The sequence below is a fragment of the Salminus brasiliensis genome, chromosome 14 (genome assembly GCF_030463535.1).
Source record: "Salminus brasiliensis chromosome 14, fSalBra1.hap2, whole genome shotgun sequence".
Lineage (NCBI taxonomy): Eukaryota > Metazoa > Chordata > Actinopteri > Characiformes > Bryconidae > Salminus > Salminus brasiliensis.
The window spans coordinates 15814786-15832202 of record NC_132891.1 but is presented as its reverse complement, the minus strand read 5'-3'; the positions used below and the strand labels follow the sequence as shown (position 1 = coordinate 15832202).

At 41.6% G+C, this 17417-nt stretch overlaps 1 protein-coding gene and 1 long non-coding RNA gene across 3 annotated transcripts in view; both read right to left on the bottom strand.

Annotated features, from left to right (window-relative positions):
- Window positions 1–1009: 1009 nt before the first annotated feature.
- plagl2 (pleiomorphic adenoma gene-like 2) lies at window positions 1010–4075 on the bottom strand. Of its 2 annotated transcripts, XM_072697169.1 has the most exons (4): window positions 3736–4075; window positions 1781–2486; window positions 1246–1633; window positions 1010–1170 (listed from the first exon to the last, which is right to left on the bottom strand). In XM_072697169.1, exons 1-4 carry the CDS (start codon window positions 4053–4055, stop codon window positions 1010–1012), a joined length of 1575 nt encoding a protein of 524 aa, XP_072553270.1. In that variant the 5' UTR covers window positions 4056–4075. The 2 variants fall into 2 exon arrangements, with proteins under 2 accessions (XP_072553270.1, XP_072553268.1); XM_072697167.1 differs by having other exon boundaries at window positions 1010–2486.
- An 80-nt stretch (window positions 4076–4155) lies between these two features.
- Window positions 4156–17417, bottom strand: part of LOC140576739 (uncharacterized) — a 50357-nt gene continuing 37095 nt past the window's right edge. Inside the window, exons 2-3 of the long non-coding RNA XR_011981754.1 lie at window positions 4337–4456; window positions 4156–4202 (exon numbers count right to left, since the gene is read on the bottom strand). This is a non-coding gene — a long non-coding RNA (uncharacterized lncRNA). The remainder of the gene's footprint in view (window positions 4203–4336; window positions 4457–17417) is intronic.

The following is a 17417-nucleotide window of genomic DNA, read 5'->3' as shown; positions in this document are numbered from 1 at the left end:
ATAAGAAGCAGGATCGTCGAACTGTGCAGTTTATTTGCCTTTCTTTTTTTTTTCCTTTCCTTTCTTTCTTTACTTTCTTTGTTTCTTTTATGCTTGGCCTGCATCTTGCTCTGCACAAAGCAATGTGTATTTCTGAATGAATACCTTTCAAGAGAAAAGTACATAGGAGCTAAAAATGGGCTTATTAAAAACAAGGACAAAAACACACATCTACTACATGGGCGATCTGCTTAAGCTTCATTGTGTTATGAATGAAACTGCATATAATGGGGGAAAAAACAGTAACTGTGCCTTTGACACACCTGATAAGAGCAACTTTAGGTAATGAATTAGCTATTTATCTGGCCACATGTTTTGTTTTGTTTTTTTTAACATGAGTTTTTGATTCAGTATCAGCTTCATTCCTTCACTAATTTTTTTTTTCCACTCCTGGCTACAAAAGACGGTTTTAGTTTAAGGGCAAACAAATGTTACCTGACTTTTTTTAACGCTTAAAATAGAGACAATATAGTAAGTTAGGGTCTCACATTTGGAAGAGCAAAAACAAAAAAAAACTTACTCACTTCAAACTATTCGTTCTAGTCTTAAAAGACAGATTACTTTTTTCTACATTAATTTTTGCCTTTTTTCTACTCATATTATTACTTTATAAAGTATGCAGTACCACGCCTTAAGGCCTGCTGATGCTGCCTCCTAACTAGAAAAGGGTAGGGGGGGGGGAAAGGATTGAGGGATGAGGTTTAACTAAAGTACAGACAAAAGCCTAAATAAAAGCTCCATGGTTTTCTCGTTTCCTATGCTTTTCTTCCTTTTTTCTGAAATAAAGGATTTCCTCCAGGCTCATACGAAAGCTTTTGTGCGCTTCAATTAAGGCTTCTATGTGTTCAAGTGTTTATTGTTTTTGTTTTTTGTTTTTATTGCCCCACCCCTAGGGGGAGCCCGAAAGCTCCTCTAGCCTAAGCCGCCTTAGGTGACCGGGCCTGTGGCAAGCCAGGGTGGGGAAGGAGCCTCATTGAAAGGCCTGATGGAAGCGAGGCAGGGTGGTCGTGCTGAGGCTGGAGCTAAACACTGGCGGAAGTGGGTGCAGGGGTCCAAGACCCCCACCGGAGCCCGGATGCTCCTGAGGTTGAGGTTGAAAAGAGGTAAGAGGCACTGCGGCTGTCGCTGTGGCAGCATGCGGGTCGGTGACGTGCGAGGACGCTGACGACGACGAGGAAGAAGAGGAGGAGGCAGTGGAGGAGGTGGAGTACCCCATCACCAGGCCTCCCGAACTCATGGGGGCGCTGTAGGGAGGCAGGTTGAGTGGAAGGAAGCCCAGCAGATGAGAGATGTCCATGTTAACTGCGCACAAAGATTCAGCAATGACTGCGGGGCTCTTGGAGAGGAGAGGGTCCCCACACAGCTCGTCCGTCAGGCCGGGCGGAGGCTCTAGACCGTCCTTGTTCGGCGATGCGGCCGAGTGGGGGTCAGTCGAGGATGGAGGCGGAACTGGCAAGCCACTCTGCAGATCCATCAAGAAACTCTCCATCTCCACTTTCAAGGGCTTATCCAGCAAGTATGAGGTAGATCCGAGCTGGTACTTAGGTTGCGGCTGGGGGTGCTGTTGCTGCGGGGGTTGGGGCTGCAGAGGGGGCTGCTGTTGGTGCGGCGGAGGCGGAGGTGGGGATGGGTGGTGATGGTGTGAATGGTGGTGGTGATGATGTGAATGGTGGTGGTGGTGCAGGGGTGAAGGAGGCTCCATGCATCCCATACCCATAGCAGCAGACAACGATCCAGGAACCAAAGAGGGGTGGTGGCCCATCCCTGGGTTGGACATGGCTGGGAGGTGGTGAGGAGTGTACATGCCCATGGGGAAAGGGGTGCCACTGCGGAAAGGCTTGGCCATCATGGAGTCCTTGTTGGGGCCCATGCTACACATCATAGGACTAAGCTCTTCCTTCACGGTGCAAGGTGGAGAACCGGTCCCGAGCAAGCCCAACATATCTGGCGGTTCCGTCTTGATCTTTAGCAGCTCTTGCGAGTGGCTCTTCTTGACGTGTCGGGTGAGATGGTCCTTCCTCCCGAAGCGCTGGGCACAGTACTGGCACAAGAAATCTTTGCGGCCTGTGTGGACCACCATGTGCCGGCGAACATCCTTGCGGGTGTAGAAGCGGCGGTCACAATGGTCGCACGGGTGTTTCTTCTCCTTGGTGCCACCCGAAGATTTGCCCGAGTGGCTCTTGAGGTGTTCCAAGAGGGCAGGAGTGCTCTCGTAGCTCTGCAGGCACACCTTGCAGGTCAGGTCACCCGCTGTGGCAGAGTGCATGGCCACGTGTCGCTTATAGCCTAGCTTTGTGTTATAGTGCTTGCCACACTCCTCGCACTTGAAGGCCTCTTTGTTGGGGTCGTGAGTCTGCAGATGGTTCTTCAAATGATCTTTACGGTGGAACATCTTTTCACAGAATGAGCACTGATGGGTCTTCTGCGGGGAGTGTGTGGCCATATGCCTGCAATGGAGGTGGAGACAAGCTTTTTATTAAGTGGAATAACGAACATAGGAGATTCCAGATCAAGGCTTGGTCACACACTTCTCAAGAGTCAGTAAAGTTATTCTATTCTCAGATGTACACTCAATAACATCAAATCAGTCCGTATAAGGTACCATCAAGACTTGGATAAAAGACCTAGGACCGATGGCTGATTTTCCACTGTAAAATACTACCCATGAAAGTAGAAAGGGATCCTTGCTCTGCTCAGTAAGCAGCAGTATATGACCTAATGTTTGTAAACATGCATTTGGCTACTTTAGGTTGCACCCACCGCTGAAGCAGATACACACACAGCTTGTCTAGTCCCTGTAAAAAAGCATTACCAGTAGAATAGGACAAACATTGGCTAATTGACACCGTACTAATGCCATGCATGGGCTAGAGGAGTAAAAAGCACCCCCAGCATTGAGCTGTGGAGCAGTGAAACTGTGTCCTCTGGAATGATGGATGGTGCTCAATCCAATACTGCTGGGATGAGCAGGGGAGTTGTGAATGAAGTGGGATGGTGATCATCCAACATCCTGACCTCACTAATGCTCTTGTCGCTAAATGCAATCAAATTCTCACAGTAATGATCCAAAATCTACTAGAAAGTCTTTCCTGGACAGTAGAGACAGTTGCTCCAACATAACATAATAACATTTTAAATACCTTTGATTTCGGAAGAAACACTGAACAGACAGGTGTGATTAGTGTTAGGCTATGTTTACTGAAGTAACACTGTGCTACATGGTTTTAATGTTGCAGAAGTGTCCTGAGGCCATCAGCCTTTGGCTAACCTTAGCTAAATGGCTAACTGCAATCTGTGTCTAGCTATTCTTTTCATTTATTTTCATCTTATTGCCAACAAAACAGGATGGCAAAAAACACTGGATCAGGAACAGAAAAACACCAAAAATGAATATTTAGATAATGCATATTGAGATCATTTAGATTCGATGCCGCTGTTAACAGTAAACCCACAGAAGAACTAGCATCTGTGTGACTTACAGACTTGTGGTAACTGTGTTTAATCAATCAGTGGTCTGCGTTGCTTCTATGTCCCAGTTTGGTATAACTGGTATCACCAACATGAGGGATAATCAAAATTAGCACGGGTACCTAAGAACTATGTAGGTCCCATGGCAGTGGGTTGGCAGTACTGTGCCGTACCACACTGCGCAGTGAAAAACCACCAACAGAAGAGGGCTGTGGAGTGCTGACCAACCTGTAGAGCTTATATTTGGAGCTGAAGGCCTTGGGGCAATGGGGCTGGGAACAGTGGAAAGGTTTCTCTCCTGCGTGACAGAAGGCGTGGAGTCGAAGCTTGTCCTGCGAGCTGAAGAGGGCACCGCACACCAAACACTCGTTCCTGCCTGCTCTCTCCTCCTTCTCCGTCTCCCTCTCCCTCTCTATCTCGTGCTCTCTCTCTCTCTCCGTTCTCACTTGAGCTGGACCTCCAAACAGTTTGGTGGCGGCTCGTCGTTCCTCGTCCTCCGGCGTCAGTGCGGTAATGTGGCGGTGGGCATCGGCGGCAGCTGCTGCCATGGCAGCCCTAGGGTGCCGTTGCCATTGAAACTCGGCCGTGGCTGCCCTGCCTTCCAGGCCCTGCTTGGATTCTGCCTGGGGGAGGAGGGGGTGGAGTTTGTGGGGGCGTGTCTGCGTGGGGTGGGGCTTATACACCGTTTCTCAAATCTGCAACAGAACAAAAATCTGATACTTGAAGCTATTATCATACTATTATCATGATATATCATTGCGTGACTTCCAAAACCAACTTCTGGTGTTAATCGTAGAAAACACAACCACTGTCTAACATTAGTACTTACCTTTCTTATGGGTTAGAACTCGTTCAGAGGAAATGGCACTGCTTTCTCTCTCCCTCTCACCCAGTCCCAACTGCCATGGGTGGGGCTGAGTAGGTACTAGTACAGCTCATTTTGTTGTCTCTGCAGAAAAAAAGGAAGAGAGGATTGTTAGAGCTGATTCGGTGTCCACTGTAAATCGCATTATGAAGATTCTTGCTGTTAAAAATAAAGTTTATTTATTTTGTTAGCATGAAGCTACGGAACTAAGGAAGGGCGATTATTCACTTTTTTCATACTGTCATACTGTCTTAAATTGTATATGCTGTGCAAGCAGAGCGGATGGCCCTGTGTTTACGTGGCTTCCATACAATCTCACCCTGCATTATTTTAACACTGAAAAACAACAAAATACAAAGCTCAATCTGCTCAAAAGGATCACAGACTAAGTAAACACTGTGCAAAATGATGCCTCATTAATTAACATATAGATGAGTTTATACAAATGACCCGGATCGAGCAACTGGTGTGAAAAGGACACAAAGCTAAATTGCAAGTTTCTTCCATGGGGTTGTATCTGTAGCCCACTCGCTAATCTAGCTGTAGTAGCTAGATCGGCTTCAGATACACAGAGTATCAGACAGACTGACACAAGTACTGACAATAAAAATATGTGTCTGAGTGAGAGAAGTCAAGCGACTGGTGTTGGGAGTAACAGAAAGTCTAAATTAGGCACAAGCCAGTTAAGCTTAGATAAGTCAGCTAACAGGCATAACAACAGAGCGCAGGCCGTGTTCCAGCTAACTCAGGCCCAGACACGTTTAGAGGCTAGAACCTTATATCTGAGAGCACAAAGTCGAGTGAACAGTCTCGACTGTTTCCGGCACATTTAGTTGACTGGTTCATCCAGGTTTGCCTGGTCTGTCTTTTAATCGAACTCAGCGTGTTGCTGAACTTACAAGTACAGTGGGCTTGTTTTCTAAAGCGTGAGATACTGGTGGACTGAATTCTTAGTCATATTAACCCATAGTTGGGTATTTCTAGCAAAATACAAAACGCACAGCGTCCAAACTTCCAATTCAACACCAAATCCTACATCAAATGTACAAAATATAGTTTTTTTTGTATGTATATATATATATATATATATATCTCAGCTATGTAAACAAGCCCCTTTAACACAACATCCACAAGCACAAGCTATTATACTCACATGAAGTCATTTTCTGCTTGCAAACATTTCTGTTACTGTGAATAGCAAAATGATCGGATTTCCAAAATACATAAAGTTAAAGACAAAACGTTTTTTAAGAGATTTAAAAAAAGGCAACACGGGTGAGCCCTGAATGGTCAGAGCTTAGTAACACCCCCCTTGGTAAGTATCAAAGCTTGAAAATGCTTTTTGTTCTTGTTTGGGGATTTTTAACTCAATTCTTCCTTGCAAAAGGGCTTCTAGTTTAGTGAGATTCTTGGGATGTCTTGCATATCCTCCTCTTTTGAGGTCTATTCACAGATTGATGATGTTTAGGTCAGGGGACTTTGAGAAGGTCCATTGTGGGGTCTGAGATTTTGAGGCTTTAAAAGTTGCATCTCTTGACCTTTCCTAGCAATGAGCGTAAACAAGCCATAGCCCTAGCAAGCTAATTAAGGTCTGGGATGTTTAGGAAGTTATCTGAGAGCTCAAATCTCTTGGGGTGCTCAAACTTCCACATGGTGCTCATATCTGTCTTTTCCCCAATTCCCTAATCCTCCTTAGAATTTCATCATCTTCAACATTTATGCCTTTTCAAGACCAGTTGTTACATCTATGGCATTTAGCTGACATCTGTCTTATCCAGATCAAGGATCCTCATATCAAAGACTCTTATTGGTGTAGCAAAGCAAAGTCAACCAGATAGGGTATCAAATCAAAGTCTCCCAAGTGGGGTGGAAGCTCACTTGCAGGTAGTGATCCATCCATTGTGCCACACGTTATTCTTCTACACATTTTTTTTGTTTTTTTACAAGGGAAGATTAAACTTTTGAATGCCACATGCCACCAGATATGTGCCTAAAAGTATCAGATGCCAGCCCTGAACTCCCATATCAGTGCAACCCTAGAAAACCAAATGCTACACTCTGAACAGAAAGGGTTTTTTGACTCTGAAACCCCCTTTTGGTGATTTAAAGAACCATTTTCGAAAAAGCTTCTATACAGAACTATCCACAGAAAGTTTTCCACCAAGCCAATAAACTCTGTCAGCAGAGGGATCTTTTTAAACGATAATACGGTTAAATATTATTAATACTTGGCTGTAATGTGATTTAACTCTTAAAATTCCTAAACTCTTTCACTTTCATTACATTCTAAATAGGGCTGGGCGAAATGGTAAAAATACTATATCACGCTATTTAAAGAAAATTTTCACGATAAACTGTATCACGATACATGTAATCACAGATTAAATACATCAGTAGTGACCGATTCTTAAAAACTACTATTCAGATGCTCTCCTGTACTGAATACAGCAATTTTTTGAAGCACTTCTTCCGATTAAACCAATTAGTGTGTAATTACACTGCTTTTAATGAAACCTGCAGATGATCAGTACTTATTAAGCAGTGGCGAAATTCTCAATATGCTTAGAAAAGCATACTGTGTCTCAGCTCTAATTTTACACAGTTTTCTTCACTAATTACATAGAAAGTAATGCAAACAGGCTAAAAGGTAATGGAACGCATGGATGTGGGTCTTGCTGCCGCCTCTGCGAAGTTTACGAGGCCACAACCAGAACAGTGCTCACAACGTCTGATGTTTCTCCTCATTGAATCTTGAATCCCGTAACCTGCCCCACCTGCTAAACGGTTACATTAGTCCAAAGTCCAGCTGCTTACTGCTGACCAAAACCCAAACTCATAAGTGAGAAATCACTCAAACGCTGCCCTGCTATACAGCAGGCAGCAGCAGCAGCACACAAACGGTAGTATAGTCATCTATGTGTGTGAACCTGTATGTATGTGTGTGTATGTATATGAAACGGAGGGAGGAACTGACAGCTGTGGTGCAGCACTGTGGCCATCACCCAGCGGGGGGCATGCAGGGGGTGACACTGCTCTCTTTCAGCTCCGTCAGGGTGCTCTGCCCCATTGTCATGCCTCTTCATCACACACATGCACACATACACACAAGGACACACATCCAATCCGTCATGCTTAAGATTGCCCCGTTTAATGTGCAGAACCCACCCCCCACATGCACATACACATAAAGAGAAACATGTATATTCTAACCCTCCGCAAACCCAGACCCCCAAGTAAGCTGAGCTGTAACTACCTCCCCTCTTCTACTCACAAATAAATCCTGGAAAAACGGGAACCTGGGAACTGAAATCCCAACTTCTAAGCCTCATTCCTCAATTAAACCATGATTGTGTTTTTGCTTGTAGTTCTATTTTTTAATTGTGGTTTTATTGTAGTTTTACTTATTGTAATTTGATTTCATTACAGTATGCCAGCTTCTTTGTGCAGTTACTGTACTTGTACTGTAACTTTATTGTTAGTAATTATTCTTATTTGTAATTATCTTTAACTTCACTATACTTTAATAATATTTTAATAATATTTTTCTATATTATTATTATTATTATTATGTCACCCATGTATTTTCTTATTCTGTTCTCTTGTTGTACATAACTTTGGTCAACAATTCTTTAGTTTTTACATCTTAACAAATAAACTTTACTAGGACATATAGTCTTATGCAAAAGTTTGAGCACTTCTGGTCAAATTACATGTAGTTTTTCTAAATATAAGTTTTGCACATTCTGAAATATAGTAGTTGTATTATATGTATTAAAAAAAGGTAAAATAATGTAAAATTCTATATAATTTTATAATATAAAATCATATATAAATAAATAAATAAATAATAATAATAATAATAATAAACATTAAATCCTGCATGTGAAAAAGTAAGGGCAATATGTTAAAATAAAAAACAAAAAACAAATAGGAATTATGTCAAAAATTTACAGACTACATTTACTGCTGTTTCCTGTATAGAATTTATGTTCTGTTTAGTTATGTTCACATGGAAAATGAACACAATGCATTACATGACCAAGGGAAACCTTACCTTTAAGTCTGTAAATATATATCAAAGTTTTTAGATAAACAAGAAGAAGTACTGTTATTTTGTACAGTTAACATTTGGCTTGCATGCGCCACTCGGCGTAGATATGTACTGTTTTTAAACAGCAAAAGTACTTATGTGTGTGCGTACAAGTGTGTTTCCTATGGAGAGGACCGTGACCCAGGGAGAGGATCTGGAAGTGCATATATGGTGCACAAGTGCATCTGACGTTTTGTTTTGAGATTAAAGGGTTTTCACATTCCTTTGGCCCAGAGGTCAGAGGTCAGTCTCCTGCCCTCACGTTTAACCCTCTATGCACTGAGGAAAACAGAAACACTCGCAGCTCAGAGCTGCTGCAAGAAGAAAAAAAATCCTGAAGTACAGATTCACTCAGTTTCAATATTAAAATGAAATCTATCATATTGTTAAAAGTCATGAAATGTGCAAAAAAAATGTAAATACATGTTTATTCTGCAGTTGCATTGTAACAAACTGTTACAGAAAAACAAGCATAGCTTTTAGACAATTTGCAAACAAATGCTGCCCAAAGTGAAGCCGCTCTTTACCGAGAAGTCAACACAGGCTAAACTATAAACTAAAGCCCAGCTGTCCTGATCCAATTCAGGCATATTTGAATGAATTGGCTATTTTAAGCCCGATTCATTCCGAACCTTTCCTTTAACCAATGTGTTCTAGCAGTGGGTTCATTAACACACATTATTCAAAGATCTTCATTTTTAGAAAGGTAACAAAAAAGTTTAAAAGGCCACAGTGTGAAACGAGACACTTCTCCGGACACTCAGAAAGAAAAGTTTTTTATTAGAAAGTTCAGAAAGTTTTTTATTAGAAAGTTCAGAAAGTTTTTTTTTTTTTTAAATCAAACTTTTAATTAGAAAGTCTTTTTATTAGAAAGTTCAGAAAGTTTTTTTTATTAGAAGTTTAGAATGTTTTATTTTAGAAAGCTCAGAAAGGTTTTTATTAGAAAGTCCAGAATGTTTTTTTTTAAATCAAACTTTCAATTAGAAAGTCTTTTTATTAGAAAGTTCAGAAAGTTTTTTTTATTAGAAATTTAGAATGTTTTATTAGAAATTTAGAATGTTTAGAAAGTCTTTTTATTAGAAAGTTCAGAAAAAAATTATTAGAAAAATATTAGAAAGTTCAGAAAGTTTTTTTTAAATCAAACATTCAATTAGAAAGTCTTTTTATTAGAAAGTTCAAAAAGTTATTTTATTAGAAAGTTCAGAATGTTTTATTTTAGAAAGCTCAGAAAGTTTTTTATTAGAAAGTTCAGTACGTTGTTTTTAAATCAAACTTTCAAGTAGAACGTTTTTTTTAGAAAGTTTAGAAAGCTTATTACAGTGATTAGCTCCATGTCTTATATATCACATGTTATGAGGTGTGCATGTTCTGCTTTTCCAAATAAAGCACTGGTTCAGTACTGCACCTTTCAAAGCTTCCTGCCAAACTTCTTCTGCTTCCTGATTTTTCTCAAAAAAACTCTCCCCATACATAGAAACGGAGGTGTATTTCTTTCATAAACAATCCCACATCATATGAGCAACCCCCACGGCTCTCTGTTTCTGTAGGCCGTGGGCGGTTACTACAACGGTCACTGCCATTGTGTTCTTCGAATGTGGAAGAAACCCTTTTGGGGACAAAGAAGCGGTCAGCCTGAGAAGAAGCGCATTATAAATAAAGCTGGTGGCTCAAACCTCTTACATTTTACTGAGTAACAGCATGGACCAGCCGCTGGACCAAATTACAACTACTGCAGGACCTTTACGAAGTTGCAGACACTCAGAGCTGCTTGACTGGTGGAAGCACCAATCAGAGGGCGGAAATGTTGAGGATGCAAATGAGGACTCGAGTGTCCTCCAATCGGAGAGTCTCTCTGAGGTCAGTGAGTGCATTTATGTTGCACCTTCCACAGGTAGGAGGGACTAGGGGACAGAAATAGTTCTGACTGACATAGTAGATGGGACTTCATCAATGTGCAGAACGAAAAGACACACACAGAGTGTGGGAGAGTAGAGACCGAAAATATCACTGAACCTTCAATTCAGTGTTTAATCACAAGAGCTGTAAGAACTGCAGAGTCTTTCTGACAAAGCTCTTGAGTCTTGCAGTCTTATCCTCTGTCAACACATCACACCTCAGGACGGAGGGGTGCACAGGGGACTCAGGAAGAGCAGACCACACATGTCACAATGTGTTCCGGAAAAAAAAAAAAAAACAGAAACGTTCAGCCGGCCAAAAATAGCCCCCACCCCCCGAGGTCGTCATACTCAGCTAAGGTGACAACAGCCCTGAGAGAGCGAGAGAGAAGTGGAAGAGGGCGGTGATGAGACTGCAGTGAAACAGCACACAGAGAGAGAGAGAGAGTGCGAGAGTGAGAGAGGGGTGAATAAAAGTAACAGAAAGTAAAGGAGGAGTGTAGGGGGTGGGGAATGGGAGAAAGAGACTCAGGGTCTTAAGGGGGGCTACTGGTCAGTGATAGTCACACACACACTATAGAGAGGAGGAGGGCAAGTCATGCTTTACTGACCACAGTGACAGGACTGACAGGCAGACACTGCTTCGGGAGATAAGCGATATTAGAGCCAAAAGAGAGTGTGCGCACACACACACACACACACACACACACACACACCTTCTCTCATTTGTGTGTGTGTATGTGTACGTCCTCTAGGGCTGTCACAATTAGTTATGGTTGTGACGATACACAAATTGCAAAATCCGAGGTACCTTTTCAGACAACCAACTCATGCCACATGCTTTTTCCGTCTGGTCTGTGTCTCTCTGCATTGTGCCCATTAGCACACGGCTCTGTTTATGTTTGTCCCTCCTTTCCGCCCTAGCCCCGCCTTGTCATTAGTGTTCCCACCTGTGCCTCCTTTGTAGCCATGCCCTCTCGTTGTCCTCCCTAGGTTTTCTGATTGTGTCTTGTGTTTCTTATACCCTGATTCTTGTCTGGCATTGTCGGTGTCGATATTGATTGTGGTGTTTGGTCTCCGTCTCCGCCTTATTTTGGTTTCTTTCTGCTCTGAAAAGGTCGCACTTGCATCCTGTCGCTACATCCCAATTGATACATGAATACAGCTGCAATGCCAAAAATGTGTGACAGCTTGCCTGCATAATCAATTTTTCAGAATTTTGTTTGTTGTAAAAAAAACACAGCACACAGAGTGGTTTTCAATGCTTACTATAAAAAAAAGATAATTGAGTCGATAATGTCTTTATTGTGACAGGCTATTGGGTTACACCAGTAATGTGCCGGTTAATGCTTCAAGCTTTTACTATATTCTGACGCAAGACTACTTACGTTTCAACTGTATGATCCATCTGTAAGTCCTGTCTAAACCAATATATTCACGGCCTGCAGTAGTAAGAAGCATTCTCAGAAGATATCACAACAGTTTAGGAGTACTAGTTCTACTGCTCTGACTGTATTTGAGCCACTTTTTCTCCAGATGTTCTGAAGTTTCCTGCCATTTTTGCTCATGCTGCCTAATCCATGTGGGAAAATCCAATCCCGCCACGTCTTTATGAATTATGAACTAAGAAAAATGGATGGTTATAAACTAAACTAAAGCAGAAATACTCTGCATATCAGCTGCATAGCTGGGTAATCATTCTGCAATTATCTGGGCAGATGTACTAATAATTTACTATTCATAAATTATTCAACACAGATAACAAATCAGGTTTATAAGCTAAATTTACAAACTTTTAGCTGTTTGAAATGAACCAATCAAACAAGACTAATTTAATTATCTCAACGCAACTGATATCACCAATGCTTTCTCCAAATTCAACATAAAAATGCCATTTTTAATGACTGCTACAGTCTCAGAATTATTATTTGCTGTTATGACCTGCTGCAAGGGTAATGCATAGCCAGACACCAGCTTCTGGCAGTGTTCCAGAGGAATCTCAGGCCTCCCAGTTCACTCATACTCTTGGGTTTGCATGCTGCAACTGCCTTCTTCAAATCCCACCAAAGATTTCCTATGGGGTTCAAGTCAGGCGACTGTGACGACCACTCCAGAATCTTCCAGGACTTCTTCTGAAAACAAGCCTTGGTGGACTCTGGTATGCTTGGGATCATTGTCCTGTTGGAAGGTCCAATGACACCCAAGCTTCAGCGTCCTCATGGAAGACATGACATTTTCACATCCAGGGAGTGTAGCCAGTGTTCTTTTAACTTTGAACGTGTGAACTCTTATTCTAACTATCTCTAGGAATATTCAGTGCTTTGATCTCTTTTTGTATCCTTTTCCTGGTTTGTGAAAGCCATGATCTTTCTCTGAACTTTTTGGACAACTTGCTTGACTTACCTGATCCATATTTCCAACAAGCAATCAAACACCACAGTCAACAAACCCCTCGACAGTCCAGGTATGTCATGTGTTTTATCTCAAGCACACCTGATGCAACTAATGAAGCCCTTGATTTACCACCTGATTGCAAATTTGTGCTTTTATGAGGGATTCTACACTATTCTGGACTGCAGTAACTTCATTAAAAGTGCCATTATGTGTTGAATTTAGAGAAACCACTTTCTCTATTAGTTGTGTTGAGCTATTTAAATTGGTCTTGTTTGATTGGTTTATTGCAAACAGCTGGATGTTTGTAAATATAACTAATAAAAAAAAAACAATGTATTATTTTTAAATAGTAATATATAGTATACAATAGTATTATGGTTGACATGTTGCCTTTTAAATACAAACCACAAACTAAATGTTTTGACTGTTTAAAAATGACATGTTTTTTATTGCTTTTCTTTAGAAGGTTACACATCATCCATTATTGTTGGCTAATTTATTATCATATAATATAAAATAATTGTTGATCAATTACTGATTCATTTTGACAGTCTCTCGTCTATTGATTTCACACCGATCCACTCTCACAGTGAAAGCAGTGAAACAACACACTGCTTCATATTTGCTCTTCTGTCTTCTGTCGGTCTAGAACTTTCTGTCTGCATCTCTCCCTCTCATGTCCTGTCCTCGTGTGTGTGTCGTTCACAGTAATGGACAGGTTTCAGTTCCTTTGTTAATGTCCGTTTGGAGATCAGCGTGTAGCGGCAGCCGCCCTCCTCCACACACACACACACACGCACATATGCATGCACACACACATATACGGCTTGCTCTGCCAAATCCCCACATCCCTGGCAGTTAGGCCTGGCTACCAACACGGGATGTGGCCACACTGCCTTTACCCCTAACACACACATACACACACACACACACACACACCAGTCAGGCCTAAACAAAGACAAAGAGCCAAACTTAGCCCACTGTGGTTGACCGTTAGAGCAGGACAAGTCAGCTCACCCTGTCCTTGTTTGTCATATTGTTTAGGATATGCACAGTCAGATGATTGATTGCTTGGCTGTCTTTGGCTACTTAGCAAGCGTATCCGGCTCATAACTTTCCAAAAAGCACCTCTAACTTTGTTTTTTTTTGTTTTTTTTTACCACTTTTGTTGTGACAACACATTCACATAGGTTTGGGTATGGTCCATTGACTCTTTTCACGAATCGGGAGATTCAACGTGAATGAAATTACAGTTGTATTCAAGTCATTTTGGACGTTTCAGGACGGATTACATGTTTTATTAATTTTCTAAGAGAAATTCTGTTACACATACTTTATGGAGAACACGTCTGAACTAGGGTTGGGCGGCCTAACAGTACTACCGTATTCCGCTGTATTTAAAATGTCTTAAAATGAGGATGTGTCAGATTACTGTTCTGTGTCTAGTACATGGCCAACTGGTCTGTGGATCTAGTATGTTGCCACATAAGCTCATTCCCTTTTGTGCGTTTAAGAGAGCCAGAGGATGGGGGCGCTGTGGGAGCTCATGGATTGGTGATGTCATGGTTGGAAAACAGGTGGGAAAAAAAAAACAAGTTGTGAGTTTTACGACTTTAAGTTAATGGGAGAGCAAGCAAACCAGGATGAACCAGTCTGGTGGAAAACACTCAGTGGAAAACACTCCTAAGACTATTCATCACTCGACTTCGTGTTCTCAGGTATGAGGATTCATTCTCTAAACGGGTGTGATGTGAGACTCATTTAGCTGAAACACACTGTGCTGTGGTTAACTTTTCTAAGTCTAGATAGCCGGCTACGCAAAATGGTCTCTCATTTGGTGTTGGGAGCTCAGCAGTTAGTCATCATTTACATTTATGGCATTTAGCTGATGCTCCTATCCAGAGCGACTTGTAACAATGTTACTCATATTACAGAGGTGGGCCAATGTAGTGTTAGGAGTCTTGCCCAAGGACTCGTATTGGTGTAGCGCAGCATAGTCACCCAGACCGGGAATTAAACCCCAGTCTCCCACATGGTGTGGTAGCTCACTGGTTGGTAGTGGTGTTATCTGTTGCGCCACACCAACCAATTTCATCATCAAGGATCAGTGGCTGAACTAGCTATGCAAAGGCTAACTTAATTAGCAAGTGGACTACGGATCCAAAACCACATGAAAAAACGTTTGTCCTTCCAACACCAGTCGCTCCATCTGAGTCGTTATCGTCTTACCATTTATAAGTGGACTTTTCTTCAGGAAGACTTGGTTCAGTGGTGAGCAGACTGCTATACTGCTAGTTAAGCGAATGCAAACCAGCTTCCCTGTCTCCTGATTCACAGCAGTTTAACATTTGCAGTTGTTGTCAGACTGACCGTTTAACATTTATTAAATGACTACAATTGCGTATAGTGTTCACTATGACCCTGAGAGCAAACCCAACTTCTTATTTGATCATTTTTCAGTTTTAAAATAACGCAGGATGAGATTGTACAGAAGCCACGTAAACATAGAGCCCTATGAGCTACTTGTGGAAATTATGCTACTCCCCGCCCTCTGTAATACTGCAGTGATATTTTGAGACAGTAAGATGATATGGGAAAAAACAGATACCGCCCAACCCTGGTCTGCAATTACTGTTATTTGCAAAATTGAAGATACTGGTGAAACAAAGTATAAAATGAAGCATTTACCAGGGTATTGAGCACATTTTATGTTATGTTATATTTGATACATATGATTTCAGCATTATTTTTAGCAAATAATAAAAGTAACTGTTTTTCATAGCAAATGTTTTTCTCAGATATTGAAATTTTAAAATCTGTATAATATATATATATATATATATATATATATATATATATATATATATATATATATACAACGTATGTCATAAATTCAGAAGTGGGCACATGGAAATATGAAGAGTAATCAAAAGTGTTACAAATCGATTGTTCTTAGCCTATAAGCGTGAGATGAGTATTTTAAAAAATACACTGTATACCCAAAAGTTTGTGGACACCCCTTCTAATGAAAGCACTCAGCTCCTTTAAGCTGCACCCGTTGCAGACACAGTTGTACAAATGCACACACACCTTTTGTCTAGTCCCTGTAGCGAAATCCTTCCAAAAAAAATAGTACTCTCGAGCAGATAAACATGAACCTACTGGCAGCATGCCTAAACCCAGGGGTATAAAGCCCCTCAGTAGGTCCGCATGTTAGTGTGTGAGTGTCTGGTAGAGCATGTTGCTTCGCTTCTGTTGACAATGGGATTCCCGTCTAAAGCCATTAACAGTTCAGATCGGTTCAACAAAGGGACCAGCTGAGGCTGGCTGATTGCCCTGATACTACAGTGCTGGTTCTGCGGGTCTTGTTAGCATTAGCTTTAGCATTCGTTTTCCGAGCAAACAGTGTGGTGTGAAGGATGCTGAAGGCCAATGTATGCTTCTACGCTGATTCAAAGCCACGTACTCTAAGCTGTACTGCGCACTGTGCGCTGGATTACTGCGCTAACATGTCTGCATTTGTTGCATTCGCATGTCTGCATTTGTTGCATTCGCAACTTCGCATTCGCAAAGTTAATCTGGGTTGATGTAACCCCAGTCTCTACGTCTCTGCATCTTCTTCAGCACATCTGGTACGGCAGCATGGGCCCACAATTCCCGCTTCGCCAGCGAAACCTGTCAACACAACCTCAATTTGTCTGCTTGTTTCAAAGGACTGCAGGCGAAATACAATGAATCACAATGTAAGGGTGAATATGTCATATGGATCTAATTCTAAATGTGTTATTACGCAGTGTGATTATCAATGAAACCAAGCAGGAATCAGTGTGTCCCTACTATCTCTCACTACTGAACCGCTAATGATGATCAGCAGCAATTAAGACAGCTCCGAGCCTTAAACAAGCCCAAACGGACGTGAGAGGGCCTGAAAGGACGACGGCACGGAAGGTCCAGATTGCTAGGGAAAACCGCTCTCTTTCGAGAGCATGTTTGGCTGTGATTAAATAATGAATCACGTGAGGACCTCGAGACGCCAAAGGCAACCCCCAGGATCATCATGCCAATCCAAACACACAGAAAATCAGTGCCGTCTTTCCAAGCATTCCTAACCCTTTCTTCCACGCGCTCTCTTCATCTTGCCTTCCCGTGGTTAACGCAGGCACATCTGAGGGCTTGTTGGGAAAATAAACAGGCAAGATTAAAGTGTGTCCATCTGCCGGGACACACAACGCACTCCAACAGGCCGCTTACTGGCCAAATTAAGAAAATTGTGAATGGATACATTTAATAAAAAGACACTTTCTTTTTTATCTTTCTTGATTGATACGTTGTTTCATTTCTATATTCATCTAACCACAATTTTGAGGCCACAGAACCAGGAATAGCCCCATTCACGGTTTGAAAACCAAGGTCTAGAGTTTCTGTTGTGTCGGCATCTGTTGTGAAAAGAGCTTCATACATGAATCTGAATTAAACTGATTTGAATTGCTCTGGCTGATGGTTAAATACTGGCCACAATAAACCAATAGACTGTCAGATCGTCAGCGACAATGCGGTAGAGGGCAGCTTCATGGATTTCGGGATCTTAATTATTAATTGATTAATCCAAATGATATATTATTTTATTATTATTATTATATTATTATATATCCATATATTCAATAAA

Coding starts and splice junctions, on each gene's coding strand:
- plagl2 (XM_072697167.1), bottom strand. CDS start 4,055: ATGGCAGCAGCTGCCGCCGATGCCCACCGCCACATTACCGCACTGACG. Junction 2,487..3,735: donor TCCAAATATAAGCTCTACAG/GTTGGTCAGCAC, acceptor CCTCCATTGCAG/GCATATGGCCACACACTCCC.